Source organism: Mustela erminea, chromosome 4 (assembly GCF_009829155.1).
Source record: "Mustela erminea isolate mMusErm1 chromosome 4, mMusErm1.Pri, whole genome shotgun sequence".
Classification (NCBI taxonomy): Eukaryota; Metazoa; Chordata; class Mammalia; order Carnivora; family Mustelidae; genus Mustela; species Mustela erminea.
Genome location: NC_045617.1, coordinates 44,980,202 through 45,008,122, shown reverse-complemented (window position 1 = coordinate 45,008,122; position 27,921 = coordinate 44,980,202). Strand labels below are relative to the sequence as shown.

General features: G+C 40.5%; 1 protein-coding gene across 1 annotated transcript; it reads right to left on the bottom strand.

Moving 5' to 3' along the window:
- Positions 1-27,921, bottom strand: TBX18 (T-box transcription factor 18). The gene is made up of 8 exons (XM_032339130.1): positions 27,190-27,921; positions 25,808-26,012; positions 23,483-23,584; positions 20,228-20,399; positions 13,156-13,323; positions 9,976-10,040; positions 3,629-3,723; positions 1-2,054 (listed from the first exon to the last, which is right to left on the bottom strand). The coding sequence occupies exons 1-8, from the start codon at positions 27,494-27,496 to the stop codon at positions 1,330-1,332; spliced, it is 1,839 nt and encodes a 612-aa protein (XP_032195021.1). The 5' UTR covers positions 27,497-27,921; the 3' UTR covers positions 1-1,329.

The window sequence follows — 27,921 nt, the reverse complement described above, 5'->3', positions numbered from 1 at the left end:
GGTTTTGAGGCTGAAATGCTGTTGAGGTTAAAAGTTTTATAGACCCTTTATCATAATTAGTATCTTCCTCCTTCATCCTCTAAGAGGGTCTTTATGGTAATGGGCTTTGGCCTTTGCACTACAACCTCCAAAAGACAGATTGCTGCAGATAACCCCCTGAAATTCCTTACAGCGTTATTTAATACCATAAAGGCCTAGAATCTGTTTGTTTCAGGAAAGACTCAGACAGAGAAACAAGGTTAAGGAGGAGGGGAGATTTCAACTTGTCGGAATGGGGAGACATAAATAAGTAGCACAAATGCCTTTTTCCTTACAGACCACAGGCCAGGAATCTCAAAACAAAATGTAAAAAATATCCTCAATGAAAAACCACACTATAACAATGTAAGGGAAAGCTGACAATATCATTCCTCTTGATTTAAAAAGATAGACATTTCTCATTGGAATCAAAGAATTTGAGGTGGATTTATTTTCTTTTTGGCATTCCACTCGTATCATATATTCCCTCCCCGGTGAAAACCGGAATTTAAAAATGTTTACAGAACTCTCTTAAACGGTCTACTTTAACTAAATAAAATGAGCAAAACATCCAAAATACTGGACATTTATTCTCTGCAGATGAATAAATACCTCTTACATACCCAGTGGAAAGTGGAAAGAAGGTACAAGGCTCTCTTCCACCTTACCTAAGTAAATAACAATAGGTCAAGAATTTTTACAGAACCAAGATCATCTAATACCTGTGACAGACAAGAGCAAGCAGGAACACAAAAGCTAATCCTTCATGACTACAGATACCTCAGAACTAATACTTAGACTTCAGCTGGCTTTGGCATTTTAGGCTCTCACACTATGCCCAAGAATAACAGAAATCACAAGACTCTGGGTGCTGGTTACTGTTAGTTATCAACACTCAAGTATGAAACTGTGTAGAGCATTTTTCTGATAAATTAAGTTATAAGCCTTGGTCTGGTTAGTATCACTGCCAAGTTTTAAGTTTGATGTTTGGTTTTTAAAAGAGTCTGAGAACTTGGGTTAAGCATACTACTTATGCCAATCCTCTGTGCAACTAAATGACATAGGGGGACAAAAGAGGGAGGATGTGGTTTTGCAGGCTGCAAAACTCCACGTGCTCTGTACGGTCTACATATATACCATAGATAATTACAGTCTCACCATGAGAAAGTCGAAACACTCAGGGAGCCTTCACTTCCTACTATATGTAAATCTTACAAGCTACTGATAAGTTTCTTTTCATATTGCTTTCAGAAAAAAAGAAAAAGAAAATACGTTAGACCAATCTGAGTATGCCTTAACTTCCAGGATTCATCAGACCATATGTGCAGACACTTGAGATGATGACAGAGTTAAGCTTCCTAGGGTCCTAGAGTCAAAGAAACTCTGCTGACCCCCACTGCTAAGCAGGTGCACTCCTTCCACAGGGGGCAACATCTGCCGATCGGTCATGGTCCCACTCGGTGAGGACCCCAAGAAACTTCCTTGGGAAGAAACAATTTTCTCAGGACTGGCAGCCAGTTTGGGGGATGTGGAGAAATTATATCCATACAAGGCACAGGGGCTGTGTAACCTGAACGTGTTATAGGAACCCTGATGGGTCTGGTTAGCAGCAAAGGCGTTGCTGGAGGGTGAAGGCATGATGTACTGAAGCTGAGGGGACATCCCCGAAATCTGCATGGACAGGCTGGTCTGTGGGCAGCTGAACGTGTCCCCATCTGTGCCACCCATGGACATGTTCACTGAGGCGCTGCCGCTCACGCCCACATAGGAGGGAGTCCTGGGCGCGGCAAAGGTCTCTCCGCTCTGGTTGGTGAGCCTGTTGTAGGTCTCGGCCAAGGATGTGCTGTATCGGTTGAGGGTGAGGCCAGAGCGGGCACAGGCAGAGTAGTCAGCTGGGGCCAGGCTACACAGCTGGCTGGTGTTGGGCCCCAGATGGAAGGCAGGGGAGGAGCAAGGGGAGCCAGACAAAAGATGAGGGTGGGTGGCAGGAACGCCATTCCCAGAGCCTTGGAGCAACGTGGAGGAACTTGTATTTCCTACAAAAGAAGGTGAAATGTAAAGGGCAGCGACTCCACAGCCATGTTTTCCTTTCAGTTTGGTGAACATGAGCTAGACCCAGCATGTCACAAGGAAGCCCACACTGAACGAGGAAGAGGAGATGGTCTTGGTTCTCCAGGAATTACAATTTAACTGAATCCAGACTGAAATATTTTAGACACAAATCCTCTCAATATTTCCAAGGCATATGATCTCGACCAAGGCAACTGCTTTTTTTTTTTTTTTTAATCGCAGAAGGTATCAGGACACTGCCTCATAGATTTTTCACATTTTCTCCCTCCATTAGTTTTCCTCGAGTTTTCTGATTTTCTATAATAAATATTACAAACACTGACTTCCCTGGCATCTTTATAACTTACATCTTACTCTGTATCTTGCTCCAAAGGTATAGCCATTAACTCTCTTCTTTCCGTATTTCACTCCTTCAGCAGAGCTTGGTCTGGATCAATATGTTTTCTTGCATGAAAATGGAAAGAATTCCAAAGGAAGAGCCAAACTGGTCAAAGACACACGCTGCCTCAAACTTATCTTCAGCTGCCCACTGAAAGTTTATGCGCCTCAATGGCTAGACCATATGGGGCTATTACAAGAAGGCAATAGTCTAGAACTTCAAAACTCTCATTTCCAACCAGACACAGGTTGGTGAATCACAGGCTCGTGCAAGAGCAGAGGCCTGCCAGATAAACAGTCCTGTGACATGGAGAGGGTGGTTGACCCTGCGTCCAATCAATAATGATGGTCGTGGCTGTCTCCCACTCTCTGGATTCGCTGGCAGATTGATGTCTGCAAACTTGACAGAACGTAGGGGGTGAGGAGAATTCCAACAGACTGGACAGGTTGTAAAGCCTTCATTGCTCCAGCAACTGTGTTTTATACAGCTTCTCAAAATAATCAGAAAGCCCAATCCAGTCAATGATAATTATCTAAAGCCCAGCATGTTAATTGTCACTGGGGTGCTGGGCAGGATCAGGCGTAAAAAGCCTGAGGGCAGGGGTGGGCTGAGAGTCCTACCTACCGAGCAGAGGCGGAAGCGTCATCCTTTTGCATGCAGCTCCCTCTGAGGAAACACTAGCCTGAGCTTGGGGGACTCACTCAGAGGTGAGCCCAGGAAAGTCTGCCTGAGCATACCTGACCTCCTCAGCATAAATCCAACAGGCAAACCCTGCCTAGAGGCCATTCTGCTGAAGGAAGCAAAGACAGAAGCTGGCAAGGAAGGGTGAACTGGCACCAGCACGGGCGATTCCCTGTGAGGTGGGCTTGGCACAAAAGCCCACAGTCTGGCTCTAATTCAAACAAGAGGTTTAAGGGTGAGGTAAAAGTCCTGAAATATATTGACAGTCTGAAACATCCAAGACTTAACCTATGACCATAAGAGCCATTTTTCTGGTCCCCATCCCCATTCCTCACAGAAAAGAGATGGATCCCATAACAAAAGGATGTTGGTGATGAGGTCACCATTGTGGAAGCCAATGACGTCAAGAGTATTTTTCAGCACCTGAGCTTCTAGTCAAGAACTGCCTGCATCTATGACCCCAGAGACTTTGTGTTTTACCTTGCTTGGGAATTCCAGGGATATCTTCAAAGGTGAGAGTCCGTAGTGAAGGTCTCCAGAATGCATATGACTCCACAAGGGCTTCCAAACCCATTCTAAATGGAAGGATTGGGATGGAGGTGGACAAAAGAAGCCTCATTAGGAGCAGTTGGAGCTTTCGGCAGTAATAAGCAGCTCAGAACACCTCACTGGTGTTCACAGTGTCCCCCCACATTGGTAGGGCAAGAGCTCGGCATAGACAGAAAGAGAAGCTTCAGAGATGGGCTACCATTCTGTCACCAGGAGCACAGGACGATGGAAACCACCCACGATATGCTGTTAACATTCTCAGAAAACTAAGCCAACCTCGGAGAAGAAGAAGCTGTCGCTCTGTGCTAAGGAGCTCAGGTGAGGCCCATCCTAGCTGATGGGAGTCCAAGGCTCTGGTGTGATCTGGAATCCACCCTCTCCCCCATAACATTACTTCTCTCTCTGATGTGGAAGGCTTCTCCACAAAAAGACTGACCCTGTAAAGCTGCTTTTTCTTAAGAGACATTTCTGTCCATCATTTGGTCCCTTGGTAGCCAGCTTTAGAAGAGCACTCATCCAAAGAAAACCAGCTTCTCTCTGGGGAGGGGCCCAATCTCCATCACACCCAGTGCTGCCAGGATAGTCTCTCCCTTCAGCAACAGGGAGTCCAGGCAACTTGGGGAAAAGCACGGACCTCTCAGCCCAACATGCAGGAGGAGCATAGAAAGGTGATCTCACAGGCCGGCACCATGTATGGCTCTGGTATTAGCATCAAACATTCTTTTCTGGTCCCTACATACACTTAGTGAATGGATACTTAAAGAGACAGGATAAGTTGGTTGTAAATTATTTATATGATATATACAGATATATCTAGATATCTATCTATATCTATTTATCTATCTATATATATATATTTGAAAACAAGGGTAAATACTCCGCATATATAAATGTATGTGTCTCCTCCTGTAAGTGATCCAGAGTCCCTCTTTCTTTATACCACTATATAATATTCATATATAAATAAAACTAAGTCCTCTAGGTTCTGGAAATGAGGCATTTCACTCAACGAGCCCCATTCTTAAGATCTCATTAGTCTTCCCTCAACTACCAAAGCCCTAAACAATTTGTTAATCTTAATAACATTGTGATTTTCACAAAACATAGAGCTCTGTTGTAGAAAATACCTGCATTCTGAGTATCAAACAATATTCAGACTTCTCTTGTGATTGTTAGAAACCGTTTTATTCGACACAGATAATCTGTTTTTAGGGCAAATGTTCAAGAGCAGATCCTAAGGGGCGCCTGGGTGGCTCAGTGAGTTAAGTCTCTGCCTTCGGCTAAGGTCATGATCTCAGGGTCCTGGGATCGAGCCTTGTATTGGGCTCTCTGCTTCGCCCCCTCTCTCTGTGCTTGCCTCTCTGCCTACCTGTGATCTCTCTCTTTGTCAGATAAACAAATAAATAATATCTTAAAAAAAGGAAAAAAAGAGCAGGTCCTTAATCTCTTGCACTCAACTTGCTACCTCCTCTGGGTACCTTGCATCCCTAAATCAAGAACTATGAGCCAAGGCTAGAGGAGCCCTCTTGCCTCAGAGTCCTACCACCTACACAGCATGGTGAAAACTCTACAGACACTCAAAGTAAGTGATATGGCAGATAAAACCACCTTACACAACTTGGCCCACTGTTCTAAGGTTTTACATGCTGAATCTACTTCCTTAGTGTTCAGAGCGTAGATTCCATTGATGTGCTAATGTCCTTCATGACTCCATGGAGCATCACTACCCCATCTTAGTGCTATAAGGAGACAGCAGTGTATGTGTGTGTAAGGGGGGCGGTGGTACTGAGGGCATGCCCAAGCTCGTGTGCATACACAGCCCTCGTATGAGTCTACACATGGACCTGACTCATCTCTCAAGTCACAAGTTCAGGGACTGCTGCTGTGGAAGCACTTGCAAAAGCCATCACCAGGCCCACACATGTGCTAGTACAGGGCTGCCAAAGGGGAGAGCAGGGCACAGAGTGGACCTGCACCTGCCTTCCACCTGGGCTGCATGGAGTGTGAAGTGCAGAGTCTAGCTTTGGATGTAATCAGTGATGTACGAAGAGAGGACTATTCTGTGGTGAGAACACTGGATTGGGGGTCAGGAGAACTGGGGTGTGGCTCCAACTCCTTAAAATTCACTGTATGACCCTAAGTCAATGTTTTAACCTCCCTGGACTTCAGTCTCCCACAAAGTCAGTAGCAGACTACAAAAGCTCTGCATCCAAGCTCTGCATCCTTTCCTAGCTTTAAAGTTGTCTGCTCCTAAGTGATTTTTCTAAAACCAGACATCATATCTGTGGCTGACTATGAGCCAAATGCAAGCCAGATTGACTCAATAATATATTATGCACATTAAAGTATTGATTTGGGGGCAGTTTGGCCACTTGTTCAGCCCCAAAACCCCATGTTTCCTGTAGGTTATGTTTAATACTCAACTGATGAATGCTGGACACCATCTATCTGATTGTTCTTTATTTAGTTTGTGTCAGGTTTTATGACTTTCTAGAAACAAGCTTTTCTAAATGCTATAGAATGTTTTTATTACCACATAGATGAGTTTTAATAATCATAGATTTAAATATTAAGGATACCGAAGGGGTCATGGAGTGGTCTCGAGGGGAGAGGTAATTAATAAGCATCCATTACACTTAGACACTTATTAACGATGGAGACGAGCATTATTGCATAATGTGTTTTAGCAGTGTAAACTCCATTATGTTTCAAAGACAAATTCATACATCCAATTCCTGAGGAGACATTACTGATCACCACAAACATGTAACTTTCAGCTTTAAAGAGAAGTTTCTGAAGATGACATATCTACAAGTGATCTGACTTGGAGCTACTGACAGTTTTCTTGAGGCTGCTGTTTCACACTGCAAGTTCCAGAAAGGATTTCAGATATTTTGCAGGAAACAGTTATAAAATATTTAGTAGCTGAATCTGGACTTTTTAAAAAAGGCCTTCATTTTCTCCAGTAATAGAGACTTTTCCCATCTAGTTAAAGGAAAGATAAAAGGCACCTCCCGCAGGAGTGCAGCCAAGGCGATAATTTATACAAGATGCCTTTGAACAATTTCCACATTTTATCACCACCCTAATTTATGCTATCAAATGGCCAAGTTTATTTAGTAAAATGGTTATGTTTTTCCTGAAGTATTTAAAGCAAAGAAATTTCTGTACCTTCCTGAGTAAAAAATTTTATAGGGTCAAACCTAAGGCCTAACTGAAGAATGAAACTATTCTCAGCACATAAATTCTCTTTCACGTAGCAAATGTCTTGCAGGAGGGCTTTTAAGGGCTGAAGCTACTGATTCCTATAAAACAGGCTGTGGAACCATAAATAACCAGGAAGGGATAATTTTTAATTAAAGCAAATTGTTTTATAAAGTTTAAAAAAAATCACAAGTCCATGTTTATTTCTTGTCCTGCTTAATTTGCTTATTTCATACGTGGGGAAAAATAAAAACAGTTTATATTGAAAAGTAGTAACAATAACACAACAGACCAAGGGTATTAAAGAAATAAAATGAACTTTTTCTCATGGGCTTTCTTCTCTATTTATATGAAAAAAAAAAAAAATCACTTCTTTCCCAAGCCCTCAACACCAATGCACCATCCAAGTCTTACATATAACTGAAACTTTTTTTTTTTTAAGGAAAATACATAAGTTAGAAATCTGTAAAGCTGACCAAATTCTCTCTTCTCTATACATGAGTTTTTGAATTTATCAATGGAAAATATGAAAATTAGCTTTCTAAATAGTACTGATATATAAATATTATATAAATATTTAGCCTTCCAAAATGAGCACTGAAGACCTGTCTATCATAAGCAGGAAAACTAACTTTAATGAGACAAAAAAGTGAAATTATTCATTTCACTAATAAGAAAGCTATATAGAGGCAACATAATTTTCTTGTACTATGATATTGTTTAAACATTTGGAGCAAGACAAAAAATTTAAAATTTAACAAAATTTAAAAAGTGTTAAAACATAATTCCTTATGTTCTGTGTGTCCATTGAAACTTTTAAAAGTTTTAGGGTCAGGAAAAAAATAGTAGCAAGAACCACAGATGCCACACCTTGTAAAACAAACGGAAGGAAAAAGTTCATATCAAACCTAGCATTCTGACCTCATGATACCCAACAAGGGACTTAGTAGTTTATTTTCACCAATCCCACTGACTCTCTTCACTGACCATATTCAAATGCCTTTTTATTATGTTGACATTTCCAGAATTCTTCCTGAAGACTTCTCCTATGCATCTTATCAGCTTACTTCTATTTGTAGGTTTACTCACTATTGGTGTCTAACCAAATACACCTTTTAAAATATTTTTAAACATATTGCTTCAAAACTGAACCCATGGTATCCAAGCAGTGTGATTCCCCTAGTGTCAAGAGCAGTGAGGTGTCTGCTAGGTCAATCCTACAGGAGAGCCTGGACACAGTTCCTGGCTGTGTATTCCTCAAACCTCAGAGCTGCCTTCATGGAGTTTCAGTGAGTTTTAATAAATGTATTCGCTGCTTAAAAAAAAATAATGAAATGAAAGAAATGCTAGACCCTTAACAAATGCTATACTGCTACCACCAAAACCACAAGAAAATTCCATCAAAGCATTTCTCAAGGTAGAAAAGAAGTCATCCCAAAGGCTCCCATTAGTCCCTCAGGAGTGACCTTCTCAGTTACTAAATTATTCAGCTTTTAGAAATGCCTCTGGACAGCAAAGTTAACCAAGAGCCAACGGAACATAGCAAAAGCCACGCAGAGTTGTTCTCACATTAAAAACATCTAAAAAAAACAATGATTTCAATATATCAGACAACAGGTATTACAGGAATACCTGCAAATCTTCCTACAGAATAAAGAATTCCAGAGGGAATTATTAGTGCTATTGTTAATCGTTTTGTTGATGTACCTGCACTAAATTAACGGCTACTCTATTCTCAATGCATTTCAGCTGCATTTGAGTCCTCATGCTTCGTGGTGTTTAAACAATGTCCCTGCATACAAGAATATTCTGCAAGCACTTCACGGTATTCTGAGAAAAGATCTCTGACTGCACCAGCCTTGCCCAAATAATCAGCTAGAAGACTAAAAATCTAGACTACCAGCTGACCGTTCTCTCTCTACAATTTTAATTCAAACTGTCCCTAAAACAAAACAACTGGGGCTTTCGACTTCCTGTAGAGGTAGCCTATACCAAGTTCTTGAGAATACCAAATTTTCGGGAAGTCTTAGAATAATTTCTGGAGGAAAGTAATAAAAATTTCTCAAATATTTCTTTTTAAAAGCTTTAAAAACATTTAACTCAAAGCTTTACCCTGAAAAGGCATCTGGAGAACGTTAGTCTGTTATTACTCTCTATTACTATCAATACTTATCTTAGAAAATATTGCACCAAACTCTATTGGAATAGAATCACATCCATAAATTAAAAACCCATGGCACACAGACAACGGTGATCTGCTTTTTTTTTTTTTTTTTTAAGATTTTTTATTTATTTATTTGACAGAGAGAGATGACAAGCAGGCAGAGAGGCAGGCACAGAGAGAGGAGGAAGCAGGCTCCCTGCTGAGCAGAGAGCCCGATGCGGGGCTCGATCCCAGGACCCTGAGATCATGACCTGAGCCGAAGGCAGCGGCTTAACCCACTGAGCCACCCAGGCGCCCCTGCTTTTTGATAAAAGTAAGAGTGGAATTCATTATGGTTGCTCTCCCTCCTTGTACAAACACCATAAAACACGACACAGAGAAAATAAACAAGTGTATGGCTGTCAGCGCAGCCAAGACAAATTTGGAAACTAAAGAACATCAGCTCCCTTGGTAATGGGGCGTAGTTTCGTATTCTAGTTGGAAATCTGAGGGAATGGAGCCCCATCATATTCCGAAGATAGAATCAATAGATTGTTGTGACATCACTAAGTAAATTAAAGAACAACATCAGGTGTAGCGAGGCTACTGACTTGGAATATCGAAGCCCCAGGACCTGAAAGAAGGGTTTCCTTAAGGTCCCTTCAGATGTAGCATGCACTGTGCACCCTGAGAACTTGCATTTTTCACCCAGCATCCCACACCAAAATTCACCTTAGGAATGGGCAGGCCATGGCACTAAGCTAAAAAATAAGGTACATCCAAGGCCCAGCGGTACCAACAAATTTTAATCCTCATCAGAAAATTATTTCAAAACCACGTCAGTGGTTAACTGTTTACCTTGTAATGGAAAATTCACAACAAGAAGTCGAATGTATTTATCAGAACCAGAATGTTCTTCACTAAGTCTTACCTGTTACGCCCAGAGTCTCGAAAGCCTTTGGCAAATGGATTCCTATCTATCTTCAGGCGAGTAATCTGCAGAGTACAAAAAATTCATATCAAATACTATAAATGTCAAGTAAGGCCATTAAAAACAGAAATGGTGGAAGAACTACAAGTAATTACAAAATTACAAAATTATAAAAGCGTTCCTCTCCCCTATTTCTCAGGTATTTTATTATCTTAGCTGCGAAGCTAGAAGAAAATTTCAGAAATCACCTAGAAAAATCACCTAGAAAAAATCCCCACCCCTATTTAAACTCTATAATTAAATCTGTTTTGCATTTAATATCACTAGAGAATGAAATTCTGAATCATCTGTTGATAACCTGTCCTTTTTTTGACAATCCCTCTGAACTAAAAGCTCTTCCCTTTAACTCTGTGACGTGGTTTAATGCCTGTTCCTCTTGGTAATGGGTAGCAGCTAATAACTTGTCAACTTCTACCTTGTCAAGTTCCTTATAACACCTGAATGCCATTAAGCCCATGAATGCCATTAAAGCATCCCTCTCTTCTTCAGAATTAGGTAATATACACTTCTTTAACTTTATTGCCTCTGTATTTTTTTTGTCTCTCTTTGGATCATCTTTATGGCTCTCATCTGAAAATTTTATTCTTTCCTCTGTTTTCTTGTTGAGTCCTAGACCTGGTCAGAGCCCTACAGTGAACGTCTAACCAGAGCTAGTGACTACTGGAAGGCACTAATGAGATTAAATTTTATTCAGGTAGTAGAAATAAATGTTTTAATTTAAACAGAAATCTGGTGGTGGGATTTTTACAAGTGGTCTAATCATCTCCATTAAAATATATTTTTAGTTATACCATCTTGTAATTGACACTAATAACATCTCATCTATTTCTTGACAGATCTCCACCTTGCCACACAGAAGTTACAGCCTGTTCTCCAAGAAGCACACCATGCTTTGTTTTCTATGCTCTTTGGTTTAGTGGAATCTACAAAGTTAATGAACATACTTCCGACAGTGCCATTTTGGCTTAGTACAAATGAACACTGTTGGATAACACTAAGGAAAAGAAAGGGTATCTTTGAAAAGTCATTCATAATCCCCCTCTGCTGTCCTGAAGGAATTCTTGTGAGTTCATTATAGCTTCATTCTTTGTTCATTTAAATAATATTTAAATAACATTAAATACTTTAAGTGTTCGTTTAAAAGAGGGTTTCAAAAAAGAGTAGAGATTTATACAATGGTGCCTTGTCTAAATAGAGATGTGTTACTATTGCCATTATTTTTATTACTGAGTGCATTCTGTGTACGCTGTACTAAGAATTTTATATGCATATTTCATTTAATTCTCATGGCAATTTATATGTAGTTATTATCCCAATCTTATATTTTCTTTTAAACCAAGGCTTAAGTTTCCTGTGATCATAACGTTACTTGTCCATAGACCTAGGCTGGGACCCTGGGCTTCAGAATCCCCATGCTGTTAACCACCACCAAGCTAAGCTGCTTACCAATTTTCCCTGAGTCCTTAAAATAGGAGCCAGGAAGTTAAAAAAGGAACATCATTGCATTTGGTCATTATCAATTTCCCTTCTTCTAATTTTTTTACCCTATTAATAGATTTGTCAGTTTGTCCATTGGTATTAGTCACCAAAATGTACCAACAAGCCCACTGCATCTTGTTTATTATATCACAGAGGCTAGGAGAAAAATACACATTTGACATTGTTAATCTGTTTGTGTTTGAGAGACAAAAAAAGAGACAGATAATCTGAGGTTGCTTAAAAGGCACTGAATGTCTCTGCTCTTTTCTCCTCATGTGTTATGTTTTTCCTCAAAGAAAAAAAAGTGATTTTTGCATCTAACATATTTTAAGAATATTTTCCTAATTATCCAATCCTTCTAAAGGTTAACTTCATGCTCCTTCCTCAAAGCCTATATAAAAGAATAACAACGTGAGAGAGAGGACTAGACGGCTTCAGGTGTGGGGCTGGCGGCTGCACATAGACGAGAGCAGATGTGCCTCCCAGCCCCCAAGGAAGATGCAGGGGACTGGATCCAAATCTCCTCATAAGCTTTAAAACAACAAAAACCACAGCCGAGAGATTATAAAGCCTTAAATTTTAACTGAGATGTAAATAAATGTAAAGAGAAGTGGAGAACCTAAAATACTTCTTCTGACCACTAAAATTTTAAAAAAAGGAAAAAAAAGTCTACCACAGACCATATCAGCCTCAACTACATCAGTATTTTTTATGAAAACTGGCCTTAATTGCATGGACTAAATTGCCCTAAATCAGTTTTCCACCTATTTGACTCCGCCTTAAAGAAATACATACACTTACATATATTGGAAAGAAATATTTCACTTTTGAAATTATTATTAATTATATGAAAAGATTACTCCACCACTGCTGATCTCTTGTGTCATCCTCTCACAATTAGAGCGTACTTGAAGAAATAGCCATTTTTGTATATATACCAAAATGACTATGTAAGATAAATGTTTCTGAAATATTTCTTATAATACATGGGTTATAGTTTTAAGACAATGTGAATTATCAAATTTTATGCTCTATGATACAATCCAGGTTTCATATTCTACATATCTATTTCCTAGAAATATACATTTTTTTTTCGGTTTTTTGTTTGTTTGTTTGTTTTTGTAATGAAAGAGAGAGAGAGAGAGAGTGAGTGGAGGGGAGGGGCAGAGGGAGAGGGAGAGAGAGAATCTTAAGCAAGCTCCTTCCCCAGTGCAAAATCTGACTCAAGACTCAATCTCAGACCCTGAGATCACGACCTGAGCCAAAATCAAGAGTCAGATACTCAGCCAACAAAGCCACCCAGGAGCCCCCTCATGATTTTTAATCTTAATTATGACATCATGATTCAACATCCCAAAATGGAAAGCAAACCTATACTATTCGTCACGAGACACATTCTTTTCTAAAGAAATTCTCACTAGAAGTAGCCTTACTTGGAGAATCGTGAATAAAAAAAATTGTTTATACACACACACACACACACACACACACACACACACACACACATCCTGGATGTCTTATATGGCAAATGCTTTACTTTATGACACTTCATAACATTTAGATACAGTGAAAAGGATAGCTAGCTTTCCACTGACACCTGAAACAAAAAGTCTAGAAGGATAGCGATTCTGAGAACAATACCTGCTGATTCTGATAGGCAGTAACGGTTGTGAAGACAGTTTCTGGAAAGGAGAATGCCTTTACTCCCTCTCCAGATGGAACAGGTTTGATGGGAGAAAGATCATCCCCGCAGTCTTTACGGATGACATGGACCCGCGGTTGGTATTTGTGCATAGAATGAAGAATGATCTGTGTCAAGGAAAGAAAGCCAAATATATCAACAACTTCTGCCCAATCTCAACACCATGACTAAATATTTAATGTGTAAAATAAATCCCAGTTGGAAATGAAAATTTCCAAGGATGTAAAAGTGTCAATGTAACAAAGTATGTCAAAATTGGAAACGGAGAGCTAAGAAGTTATTTGTAAAATGTGCATGAAAATACATAGGAAAAAAATCATTATTTTGGTGGAACACTGTGTACAACCATGAACCCATGAACTTAACATTTATTCTGTTTATGCAAATACAAGAATAAATTCATCAGCATTTTATTTACAGTGAACCACCTGGAACATAGAGGAGTCTAAACCAGTAAAACTAAAAATGAGACTGAGATGATTATTTAAATTCCATCATACCCATCACCTAAAAACAAGTATTTGTGCACCAAGGGTTTCTTCAGATAACATTTTCCCTCCACTGGTGACAACAACATGTCTATTCAAGGGCAAAAGGAATTCTAAGGATACCCAAGAGTCTGCCTTGCGTGTGGCTTACGACATCCCTGGTTTGCCTGGAGAAGCCCGGTGTCCATGTCTGCATCAGAGGGAAACTTCCAAAACGCAGGCACCTGAGCATGGAAAAACTGCTGCACTCGACTCTTCTAGGGAAATCTGACTACTTTCTACCCCATGATTCCTCTTCTGAGAATTTATCCAAGAACGTATTTCAAATCCAAAAAAAAAAAAAAAAAGCACTCTATGCAGAGAGATGGGCAGCGTACCATCTTACAGCAGTGGAGAAACTATAAACCACTTACATGAGTAGATTGGCTAAGTAACTGAAAATCCACACAATGGGAGAGATGTTATTCAGCCATTACTAAGTGCTGGTTGGGACATTTTTAACCACAAAATAAAATGCTTCTTTTTAAACTTTAAGTGATCCAAGTTGTTTATAAACAATCACAATGACATGAAGACAGTAAAAAGGACCCACAACAAGATACAGTGATCATCTCTAGATAACGGGATAATGGGTGAATTTTTTTCTTTTTCTTTTTATATTTTCAAGATATAGGAGATGGAATTAAAAAAAAATATATAGCCTTACCCAGTGAAACTGTCTATTTGCTCCTGGGAGTCCACACTGAGGTATTCATCAATGAGTTTAATTAACAGAGCTGTGACTTCCCTGAGTTACACGACTTGAATTGGGGAGTTGGGAGTGTCGAGGAGAGATCCTTAAACAAAGTCTAAAACACAGTGGTTGAACTACCTCATGTTTTTCAGGATTTGGGCAGTTTCACAAAGCCAAATTCTGAATATTTGGTCAGGCCCAAAACAAATAAACCTATATGTGGAGAATGTGTTTGCGGCCACCAGAGGATGTCTTCTCCCCCATCAGGCAGGTCTGGTGGGCACTGTCATTAGATCTGCTATGCGAGCGTCTCTTCCACTAATAGAAAATTTGAGGGTAAAAGAACCAAACAACAGACCACCATGCTCGATGGGAGACAGCAGAAGTATAAGGGAAGGAAGGATAAGAGAATACAATAGCCCTCCTGGTCACCTGCAGGTACACACATGACTGTGGAACCTCTAGAAGTTTCTTTTCAGGTCTAAAAAAAGGACAGAACTTCACTAAACCATTAGTGGCTCACAAAAATCAACTGAAACGGTTGCAACTGGAAATTTTTTAAATAAACAAAATGATAAAGTAGAAACATAAAGGATGTTCCTTATAGTAAGGATAAGTACTGTTTGTTTGTTTGTTTGAGATTTTTATTTATTTATTTGACAGACGGAGATCACAAGTAGGCAGAGAAGCAGGCAGAGAGAGAGGGGGAAGCAGGCTCCTGCTGAACAGACAGCCCCATGCGGGGCTCAGTTGCAGGACCCTGGGATCATGACCTGAGCTGAAGGCAGAGGCTTTAACCCACTGAGCCACCCAGGTGCCCCAGGATAAGTACTGTTTTGCAAAACAGGATCTGTTTTTTGTGTGTGTGTTTACACCAGGTCATAACGTAATATGAACATCTGGTTACGTGTGTCAGGTAAAAAGTCTCAAAAACATAGGTGTAAGATTTATTCTGATGATTCTAGTGATCAGCAAATTCCACAGTAGAAGAGAAACTGGAGAAAGCTACTTGATGTCAAACAAAAATAAGTACATAGCTAGTTTCAGAAAACTAGAATAAATTGACTTGGATTGAGGGAAACAAAAACTGACTTGGGTTTCTGTTTACTTGTCAATGAACACAGGTTCTTGTTTTATGAAGTCTTTGTTCTCTCAAGCAGATTTCTCCATATAGCTATATATACTTAAATTTTATTTCTTTCTGTCCTTACAAAATTTCCAAAATGACATAAGTTGGGGTATACTGAGGTAGGGTATAGAAATAGCTGATGTATGCCTACGTTTGCACATTAAAGGGCAACTGCGGACAGTAATCTGGGGATCTTTCCAGCAAAATAACAGGCTTTCAATATTACGTATAGGAACTTATTATACCCCAGATGTTTTCTGGGAATGCTAAGCAAGCTTCAGTTCTCCTGTATAAAATGACATTATTTGCTTTTTAATGATCTATCAAACTTGTAATGATGAGTGGTCAATAACATGTCTAATAAAACAAGTAGAACTAGGAGAACTACAGGCCTTATAAATAAGGGGACCACAAGGATAACACTGAAACTCAAATAATTTTTCTGATCTGCTTGCTCCATGCTCTCTGTTCCATTTAAAAGAAGGATTTTTTTTTCTTTTTGGCATTACCTCGTAACACAGATAGTCACATAGACTAATGTTTATAAACACAAGAATGCTGTCCCCTGTGCAAGTTAATACATGTTTTATCCACTATAAAGACACCAGTTTTGAGTCAAAAGAAGCATGATATTATTTGTGCTTTTTGGGTTTTTTTTTTTAAGATTTCATTCATTTATCTGACAGAGAGAGAAATCACAAGGAGGCAGAGAGGCAGGCAGAGAGAGAGAGAAGCAGGCTCCCCAACGAGCAGAGAGCCCGATGCGAGACTCGATCCCAGAACCCCGAGACCATGACCTGAGCTGAAGGCAGAGGCCTGAACCCACTGAGCCACCCAGGCGCCCCTATATTATTTATGTTTAATGTGAAGGGCCTACAGTGCCTGAAGTTGACAGACAAACCAGCTGTGCCTTACAGAACAGCTCAATAAGGAAACATCACCTCCTGACTCTGGAAATTTTCTAGATGTCCTAAACGCCGGTGTGGGAACAAATCAAGCAAAGGGCCAAGGAGGAGCAACTCCCTGGCTCCCTGTATTCTTGATGACACCTGGTGTTGACTCACTGTAAATGGCAGGGGTCAAGACAGTAACACTGGATCACAAGCTCTGTAGCAAGATGGTCTTGGTTTTGTTTCACATGCACTGTGTGTTAAACACTCCTTATACACATGCATGTTCAAGTTCATCAGCTCACCTGATTCACTCAGAATTCTCTGGTTCTAACACAACACATGAGAAAACCAAGCCTCAGAGACCCAAACTGATATGCTCATGAACATGAACATGTTGGATCTCCAAGCTATTACAAGCTCCTACATCAAGGAGACCTTGGCAATCCCCCCTGTGATATCAACCCTCCCTACCTGATTCTCAAGGAGAAAGGGGAAGACAGTGAGGAAAAACTTAGAGCTGGGATGACTCTATGACACTGACTCCTCAGCAGCTGAGAAAGTCCCCTGACTGTGGCAGACTGGCCATGCCTCCTTCCGAAGCACCCCAGCACTGTATTTCAACCCTATGAGCCCTGCCAAGGTTTAAAGACACCGTTAAATGTCTTCTAATTTTTTTAAAGATTTATTTTTTTATTTGAGAGACAGAGAGAGAAGGGTGTGGGGGGGTGGGGGGAGATAGAGGCCTCAAGAGGGAGACAGAATTCCAAGCAGACTCCCCGCTGAGCATAGAGCACAACATGGGGCTTGACCTCACAACCCTGAGATCATGACCTGAGCCAAAATGAAGAGTCAGATACTTAATTGACTGAGCCACCCTGGTGCCCTTACTAATTTCTTAGGGAAATGCTCATCTAAATGTTTCCCTCCAGACAACAAATTCCAGATGAAAAGGGAAGCATGCACACAATCAGAAGGAGCTAGCTTATCCAAGCATGCTAACTGTCTGTTCACTGATAGCCCAAGGACCAGGCTTAGATTATATACAATCCAACAGAAAGCTGACTACAGACTCCCCAAGGAGTAAGCAGAGATGTTCAAGTCTACAACATTCAGTGGTTAGTTGTGGACTGATAGGACATTCCACTCGAGATTCTCACCAATATTCCTCTCTAAGCAATCCCCGGTATTTGGGAAGATGAAGTCACACTGAGGGAAACGCAATGTCTTATAAGTTCATGTTTCATATAGGTCTAGGTCCAGTCACAGCCCTGTGAGGACTTGATTCCTACATTAAACACATCATGTTTAATAAAAATCCCATGTCTACATGCCATTCTCAGGTCACTATTTTAATGCTTCTGTACCTTTCGCACAACATGGGGCTTGATCTTAACAACCCTGAGATCATATCTGAGCCAAAATGAAGAGTCGGATGCTTAACTGACTGAGCCACCCAGGCGCTGAGAACTGGGAACTGAGAGTCCAAAAAAAGTAAGAAAGCAAGTTAGAAAGTAAATTAGAAAATCACTTCTCATTTAAGTCTACAGCTTGATTAATTAGAAATTAGTGGCGATTCCTTTAATATCGGGGGTCAGGAGACCCTCAACCATATGATGGCAGAGGGGTGAGTCCCTGAGAGGTTTCCGCATCAGGAAATGATAAAACTGAATTAGAAAGTCCCACCAGAACAGGACTACCGTCTTCCTAGATGCTGAATCACATCAACAGTGGACTAAGAAACAAATTCCTAATCTCGAATCTAACCTCATTGGGGGTCATCAAATGGAGTAAATAAATACAATAGACACATTCCTCGTGAAACCTTCCCAGTCTCTCCTGACTGGGGTAATGTGGCGTCGGTAATTCTCCGAGCCAACAGCAGGATTATCTGAGCGCACGTATTCTCTCCCCATCTAGACTAGATCACTGAAGGCAGAGACTATGGCTTTTTATGTTATACTACCTTTTACAAAGTCTCAAAAAATACATGTTTTAAATAAATAATGGAAAAGAGCATTTTTCCTCCTACATTCTCCTCTAGCATCAACTGATTCATACATTTTCACCAAGTGTAAAAGCAATTTCCTTCCTTCCAAAATGAACAGGTATATATCTGTCTCTCCGTTTCTACACTCATTAATTACCTCCCTGTATTAAAGTATTACAACCTGCACCACAACCTTAAAACAAAAATTTAACTGATAGATGACACATTTCTCTAAATTTTGCCTATTTTCTGCTCTGCTTTTTGTTTTTGCTAAAAGCCCAATGCAGGGCTTGATCCCAGGACACTGGGATCATGACCTAAGTGGAAGGCAGATGCTCAACCAACTGGGCCACCCAGGCACCCCAATTTAAATTATTTAAAGACGTGTACCTTATTTATGACAGGTATATTTTTTAGTCCCAGTTACCTCTTTAAAAGATATGTCCTCAAACTGTAGAACTCAGAAAAGTAGAGGATATTTAAGCTTTTGAAAATAAATCACACTTAATGGCATTATTTTTAAATTTTCTACTCCAAAAACAAAAGACCCCCTCAATGAATATGCTGGCAAAATACAGCCAGCTCCCTCAATGAAACAGTAGAAACTAGTGTTCCTTCCCTGAAGTCAAGTGAAAAGCAACTGTTACTACTTGACTATGTACATAAAGAAAAAAAAAAAGAAAGAAATGAAGTAATGTACTAAAATATAGGGCATGGGAGTTGGATTCAGAAATGAAATCTACTTTGATACTTCTGTGATTTCATTTTAAATCATAAAAGGCAACAGACAAAAGCAATGTAAGATAGATGTATCTTAAAAATCCAGATACTGAATTTGTACCACAATGAAATTCATACTTGGATGTTTTTATTAAGGCCAATTGTTTAAGATACTGTCTAGCAACTTGCAAATCATTTCCCATTGTAACTATATTACTAGTTCATGACAGTTTGCATTTTTGTTTTAAAAGATTTGCTCATAAATATACTATATGTCACCCTTTGAGAAATGAACTAGTTGGCATGTATGACGTGCACTAACTCTACAAAAGGCATTTCAATCCTGCCTCAACCAAAACCCTCTCAAATAACAAAAGCCTAATAGAAATGCTGGCTTACGATGGAAATCAGCGTGTATCCAGAGTTACTTATATTAACATAATAACGTAGAAATTTTGCCTAGGCATAATATTGCAAAACAAAAAGGGGTTAAAAATCACTCTATTATTGGAATGACTGACTTTGACTTATAAATCATGTTCCTGCAGGTTTAAGACTAAAAGAAATTGTTATTGTAACATATTTAGACACATCAGATGCCATCACAAAACAGCAGGGAACATGCAGATGAAATACACAAATAGTGTAAGCCTGGGCCATTACTGAGAAGCAATGAGCTTCAACTAGGAAAAGGGCCTAACGCAGGGAGGACTCAATAAACCATCCTCCCTGTTTACCCAACTGTCAAGTATTCACATTTAGAGCATAATAATTAGCACCTCATAGCCTTTCAAACAAATGTTTTGGCTAACAATGTCTGCCTGAGATTCTATGATTTCAATACAAACGCAATATCTAGTTTTAACCTATCACGCATTTCATAGGAGACCCTTCTGGCAACAGTCATCGTCTCTGTTGTGAAGACAACCTTGATTTTGCCCAGATTAGACACATGCTGATCAACAAACTTCAGAGAGAAATTCATGCCCTTTGGTCAAACAGGGTATAGGTCTGGTGACCCTCCACTCCATGGGGGCACATGAGGGAGGCCATCTACTCACATGGCCTTGGTCATCCAGTTCATTGTTGGTGAGCTTCAGCTTGTCAAAGCTGATCACTTGTCTCATCCAAGTCTCTCCTGAGGCAGGTGAGTCTGGATGGATGTACACCCGTGGCGGCACAGGGGAGTCCGCGTTCCCCGCCACCATCCATTTAGAGCTGTGGTAAACATACCTACAAGGCAATGATAAGGCTCAGTGTACAGACTATTGTTTTCTGGTAATTTCCAAGTCCACTGAATCGGACAAACTGTGTATCTTTTCTTTTTAAGTCTGAAAAACAACAATTTGCTCTTTATATCCAATACATATAAAATAAGATTTTAAGTACTCTTCAAAAACTCTCTGGGGCAGCAGTGGCCTTCTGACCTCTCAGAGTAAGTGATGTGTTAAGGATTTATGCACACTATCATCCCCATAAATTCAAGTACCTTAATTCTTATGAATCACTTATTCACATTAGACATTCCATCTGAATTCTGGGATTTTCCATTTTACATCTGGATATTCCATTGACATGAAGAAACTACTGCTGTCAAGCTTAAAGCTGTCAACCTCACCTTTAAGTAAATCTCAAAAATACTTGAGAGTCATACCTTTAAGTGTCCCACTTCTTTAAGACCACTTTCCATTTTAGGCAATGTACAAACGAATTAGGTAGATGATAGAATGGCAAGGGGAAATTGTCAAAAGTTCCATAACTTTCATTTTCTTAGAAAAAGAGTTTTAGCTATGATCATTTAGAATATTTTTCTGATTCTATCAAAATAAAAATTGGAGATAATACATTAAGTTTAACTTAAAATTTTTGTATAATCCAAAAATGTAGGTCTTTATCTCCTAAATTTCTTTCTCAACACTTACAAGAAAAGTCTTTAGTTTGCAAATATCACTAATCAATTATACATCAAACTTTGAAAATGAAGGTATATCTGGTTAATATTATTTTTCTAATTAATGGACCAAACATCCTCTTCTGTTTGTTTATATGTGTCAAATATATTGACTCTACAACAATAATACATTTAAATAACAATGTTTCAGGTAATATCGTAATATTTAATTGTATATTCAGGTTATCATTTATTAATTATTAACTTAAAATTCACTAATTCAAAAGCTAGAAACTAGTATATGATGATTCACTTAGAAAAGGGTATAAAATGAAGTTATATACCTAGATGTTTTCCTTCCATTTGTATTTTAAGACATGACATACAATTTAAAGCAATCTGTGGATATTCTCAGAGAATTCTACATATGTCATAGGCAAATTTCTTTTAAAAAACAGCATGAAACATTTTCATAACATCTCTGGTGAGGCCCTCTGTTTCAACTAATGTCACATAGTTCACTCTCTTTTGAGCTCAGTATCCCTTCTATTCTTTAATTCCTTTTCTTGGGAAAAAAATACATAATCACAAAATTGAGAATAATTTTTTAAAAAGCTTCCCTGAATTGCTATGGTGTAATTTCAGTAAATAAGTTCCTAAGTGCAAGAGCTCCTGTGAATATTAATTTTGCCTCACAACAAATCACAAGCACTTTTAATTTGACCAAATACCACTCTTTGACAGCAGAGAATAAACCAAAAACTTATTTTTTACTACAGCTAAAAGTTAGAAAATAAAATGCGAATCTTAGAAATGCAAGGAAAAACTGTACTATAGTTATTCCCAAAATAAACAGAGTAAGATGCTCTATTGAAACCTTGAGAAAGTATGCATACTCAACAGTTCGAAAATCCATACCCACCAAGAGAATAAACGCTACATGTTACAAATTCTCTGTGAAACTTTCTAAATACAATTGCTAAAACCAAATTTCTTGGGAAGCATTATAAGTGAAAACAAACTTATGATTTACAGTTTGCTCTCTTAAAATCTGACATCTTAATACCAATACTTGACATTTTTCTTGCATTATGTGAGAATAATAAGAATCCACTATGTAAAATAAACCATCCAAAATACATGAAAGATATTTGGAGAAACAGGAAAGAAATTTGGAAGAGAAAGGACTAATGTCTAACCTCATTAAGAATTACATTATCTTTCGCAACACAAAACCCAGATTAGAATAAAGATTTTTAAACCAAGTATATTTCGAGATTAAACAGTGCCTTCTAGGTTCTGCCTTGTAATAGATAATTTTAGCAAACTCTCTAATCTTATTTAATTAAAATAAGCAATACAATACAAAACACAAACAATAAAACTGTCTTTTTATTACCCATTTTTTTAGTATTCCATATGTGTCTGTACTAATTAAATCTGTATACTTTTGACACTGGTAAGCCTGTTTCAAACAAGGACCTCCCTAAGTTTTAAAAAGTGATAAAAATCAAATCTGACTTCATTTAAAAACTTACTAAATGCTCTAGCTGTTTATAAAAAGTAAAAAAAAAAAAAAAGAAAGAAAAAAAAGAAACAAGACCAAAATTCAAAGCAAGCACCTTCTGATCTTCTACTCAAAATTTCCTTTTTTAAATGTCAGCATTCTTAACTCCTCAGGAAAGTAAAAAGCATTGTCCACTGAAAGTTGCTGATTTGCTTACTTGCAAAAGAAAAAGAGCAAAGGTGGGTTTGAAACTGAAGAATGTGTATCTTTTCCAACTTTACTTGATATCCAGATAATACATCCTCTTTCAAAATCTAAATCTGACAATGTTCTTTTTTTTTAATCTACTGTGGTAACTACTAACCAAAAAACCAACAGTAAATTAACAAATTCATGACCAGTTTAAAGATGTCCTAATAGCTAAATGAATTATGAGATTTTATTTTTCTAAATTCAAGAATTTCCCAAAATTAAAGGGAAAAAAACCTGCCAACAGTTATGATTTTTGAACACAACAAGAAAAAGGGAATTTATTTAAAGTTCAAAATAATCACAAAAATGAAACATATCATTGAATATTACCTATACCTACAAACTTAACATTTCCTCCAAAATTCTAATTGAAAAGTGAATCATTTTAAAAGACACAGTTTAGCAACCCTAAACTAGCTTCTATTTAAAGTTCTCAATACTTAAAGGACATTTCTGTAACCATTAGAAGCAAAATAATAATTAAGTTTCCACATTTACTGCAAGAGAAGGCACCGCGTGGGCTACTGGAACTGTCGGGGAGTTGGGTTATAGATCTAGAAATTCTACAGGCTTCTGGAAACAAACATCATGGTTGTCACAGATGAAATAGGCACAGCTTGGAAAATCCTAGCGTATTCTTATGCTGTATCCATCGGATCACTGTACCTGTATCTTTTGTTGTCCACTGGCACTATGTCCATAGCAATGTAATATTGCTGGTGAGGATCTAGTCCTGAGATCTTCACTCTCATTGCTGGAAACATGCGCCTATGCATACAGGGGGGAGGAAACAGGGTATGGGTTTTGTTTTTGTTTGTGATTAAGCAAGGAGAATGAATAAGCAAGCGAAAAAACCTCTGGAAACCTCTCAGTTTTTCATCCATATGAAAATTTAGAGCATTCACTTTGATAACGTTAATTCAAAGAATCAGAACACAGGATGCATCAAAACTGAGGCTTTTAAATGTAATTTGCTGCACCCTGTCATGCACTGTGTTTACTGAAATGTCAGTACAGCTAAAAAGAATTTTACGCTGAAGGAGTAATAGCATGAAAAAAGCAGTTTGTTTTTTAAATAAAAATCAATGAGCATATTTACTTCAATAATACAAATGATAAAAATGTTCCAAAAGTAGAAATAGAAAATCTGAATTTGTACAAGTGATAAAATATATTATAATGTGAAATTTTAAAAGGGTTATAAAAAACCACAAGGAGCCAATGTGCCATGCTATAACCAAACAATATGTTCTTTATTGAGACAGGACTTCCTGTCTGCAGCATGGTAAAGGTGAAGTGCAAAAGTTGCTCTAAATTTGAAAGGTATAGTAAAACTTCTTTATTGAAAGCAGAAACTAAACACAATGTATATTTACCAAATCGTTCCTTCCCCCACTATACCCTGGAAATACTTTCCTATTTAACCACACTTACTCAAAACTTTGCTAATTAAAACAAATAAAAATCTACATTTCCTTAGGCTTCCCAGAGTTGCATATCAAAGGAGATGCTAATGTACACAGGCTATCTTTTAAAAAAGACTCAGTAGCAAGAATCTAACAGCAAATTATTGCGTATGAAAAACAAATAGAGCAGTTCTTTTTTTTTCTAATTTCCATCTAATGATTTATGTCTAGGACCCTTCCAGTTAATTTAATTTTTGCTAATTTAACCTTATAACACAAATTTTAGCACTGTTATTTATCAAAAACTTTTTCTATAACAATAATGCCCCTAAAAACCACTTCCAGAGAAAAGAAAGTCCATTATTCCTAACTAGGCATGAGAACAGTTTAATATGCTGGCTGTTTTAGTGTTATTTCAGTGCACCTGTAAGATAAAGAGTAAAGGTCTTTAACTACATCCTTTATAAGACAACTGTTGCTTTGTGTTGTTGAAGACTGAATTTGGATCATTAATAAAAGCTCTGTGAAAACGTAGAAGGTAGCATATGGATTCAATAAAATATGTTTTTGTAATTTCTAATAAGTTTGGATACTTTTATGCTATCCAGGTTTTTGCCATGTGTACTCCCTGAAAGAGTTGCTGTGCTTTTTTAAAGCTCCTTTTAAGGAAGATTATTATTCATAGATTTCACTGCACTAAACGAACTAAAAACTTTAAAATGCAAAAATTTCTGTGCTTCCTTCAGATTAATAGTATCTGGCCAACAAATCTATTTTTTACTAACTAATGAATGTGCAAATTTCACAATTTCAAAAAATACATATAACTTCCTACAATTTTTCTTAGTATTTTTCAGCAAATTGAGACGAATGTGTTGGATTTCATTTAGAAAAAAATAAATATATATAACCACGTAACTGGTCCTACAAACGGAATGGTTTTTTAAAAAACGGGTAATTATTTTTGCAGGGATTATAATGTATTACTGATGATTCCAGTAAGTTTTCATTCTAGTATAATATCAAAATAGCACAAGACATCACGTTCTTACATTGCTAGGAAATCTTTTGATAAAGAACCAGCCTGGAAGTCTGGAATCTAAAAAAAAAACAAACCATAGTTTTCTAAAGAGTAAACTGAGGTTTCTTTCTTTCTTTCTCTTTTTTTTTTTTTTTTTTTTTTTTTTAAGGGGTGGGGAAGGTTAAGGGAAGTCATCTGTTCAGTAGTTCCAGAAAAGATAACTAGAGCCTAAACACATGCCTGGACGGACGTATACATAACCACGAATCTGAGACTACCCAGCACACGGAATATCAGCCGCAGCCTCTGGCGCAGCAGCACCGGCGGCCACGCGGATTTCCCCTGACGTCCAAGACTGCGGCGGCGCTGTGCCCCTCGCCGACTGCACTCTGCTGTAGGCGGGCAACGCCAGTCTCAAAAGTGAACCACAACCCGGGCCTTGTCTTTTCTATACAAAAATGCTAACCAGAGACTCCACAGCTCTGCAGACCCTTCTCCTTCCTAACCCATCTGGGGGATAAGGTGAGGCCAGGGCCCGAGCGTTGGCGACAGATCACCCTTTACCTGCCCGCCTTGGTGATGATCATCTCCGTGCCGATCTCGTGAAAGCGCTTCCAGAGCTCTGCTCCCTGCAGATCCACCCGCGGGGCCGGCGGCGAGGGCAGCGGGGTCCCCGGCCGTGCCAGGGGAGGCGCTGGGGACCCCTTCGGGGATCCTCCCGGGGACGCCAACGGAGAAGCGCCCTGCAGGAACCCGTCCTCACAGCCGCCTGGGCAGCAAAGGCAAAGAGGGGTAACGGTGAGGGCTCGTGGAGGAAGTCGGGTGGGGAGACTGACCCCCGAGGGCGGCTGGGGAGACGAAGAAGGACCAGGAGAAAAGGCGAAACTTTCGTGCCTTCGGATTCTTCTAACAAACAGGCCCGGGGTAAACACCCGCTCTGCCAGCCGAAGGGACTCGACGTGCCAGCGAGGCCTCCAAGGACCGTGAACCGCGGAGGCATGAGGGCCGCGTCCACCCCTCCCTTCCGGCCTCCGGCGGGTCAAGGCCCCAAATAAGTTTCGCGCCGTCGCCGGCGTCTTGGATACGTGGCCAGCTGAGGCTGAGATGGATTCCCGAGTCCAGAGCCCCACTGCAGACCCCGACACACCGGCCACCCGAAGCGCACGCAGAGAAACCGCCTGGCGTCCGGCTCCCCGTGCGAAGTGCCTGGGCCTCCTTTCCCGTTAGGCGTCCGAGGCCCCTCGCTTTGGACCCGGGCGGAGGCATCCTCCAGAAAATTCTTCAGCCTCCGCTCGCGCCAATCTCCCCGACCGCCCTTAGCTCCCTAGCCAAGCAACGAAGGGGCGAGAAGAGCGCGAAAAGCAAGCCCACCGGGGCCGACGGCCTCGGCAGCGGGAATCCAGAGGGGAAGGGAAGGGCTCAGCTACCCCTCGGGAAACCACGTTTGCAAATACGCCGCCCTCTTCCTGGTTTGCCCAAACTGTTTAGGGCATTCGTTCCGGTTTCGGGGGGGTTATGCCGTCGCTCCCCCCACCCCCTTGCTTTTAAAAGTTAGGAAAGAAAAAAGAGCACCCATTGGCTGGAACCCCAAGGGAGGCAGATGCGGAAGGCGCAGACCTGCACCGCCGAAAGCCTCAAAGAGCCGCGGCCGAAGGCGCGAGTCGCCGAGGGGGCAGCGGCAGCCCGAAAAGCGGGGCTAGGAGCGGCATTTTAACCGTCTGGAGGGCGACCTGAGTTGAGCGGCGATAGCGGCCAGGGCGGCTGTGAGCTTCGGGCGCGGACACCCAAGGCCAAAGCGCTGGTGCTGCACTGCCTCAGGCACCGAGGGGCACCGCGCGCGCGCGCGCCCTTAACTCGCAGAAGTTCAGGTTCCCCGCGGCCGTGCGGCCCCGCGGGACCGAGAGGGACGCGCCGGGAAAAAGTTAGGCGGGAAAGGGCCGACTCACCCGCGGCTCCGCGGGAGCCGCAGCTCCGTTCCAAGTCGGCGCAGCTCCGGGCTGGCCCGGATGCCGCCCCGGCCGGTGGCGGGAGTGCAGCGCCTTCGTCTCCCTCGGAGGAGCCCTTTTCCCCGGCGCCACCGCCGCGGCTGCAGCCTCCGTCATCTACCGCCACGGCCGCCTCTTCCGCGCCCAGCTTTCGTCGCTTCTTCTGAAGCTGTTGCTGCTTCTCCGCGCCGATCAGCGCCTCCACAGAGAAGGCGTGCGCCTTAAGGCTTAGCATGCTGCACGGCGAGCCCCTCCGCTTCTCGGCCATCCCCGCCGCCTGGCGCCCGCCCGCCCCTCACGCATATACACTCAAGCGGGCACACGTACACACTCGCTCTACTCTCCCACCAAAATCTGAACGACTCTCGGGGCCTCCCGCAGGCCGATCTGCCCCCTTCCCTGCCGCGGGCAAAAACAAATTTGGCGTTTCCTCTTTCTCGCTTGTGTTGGGATCCGAGGAACCAGCGACGCGCCCGCCAAGTTTCCTTCCCTCGGTCTCTCGCGCGCGCTCTCTCACTGATGCACTCCTTCGTTCCCACCCCCTCCACCTCCTCCTGCTGCTCCAAGATCTGCTTCGACTGATGCGCCAGAGAGGACTAACATGGGTAAAAAACACTCTGCGGACACAAATTAGGGATTGTAATTGAAATTTGTTGCCTTGATCTGTCAGCACTTCCAGGCAGGAGAGCGGTG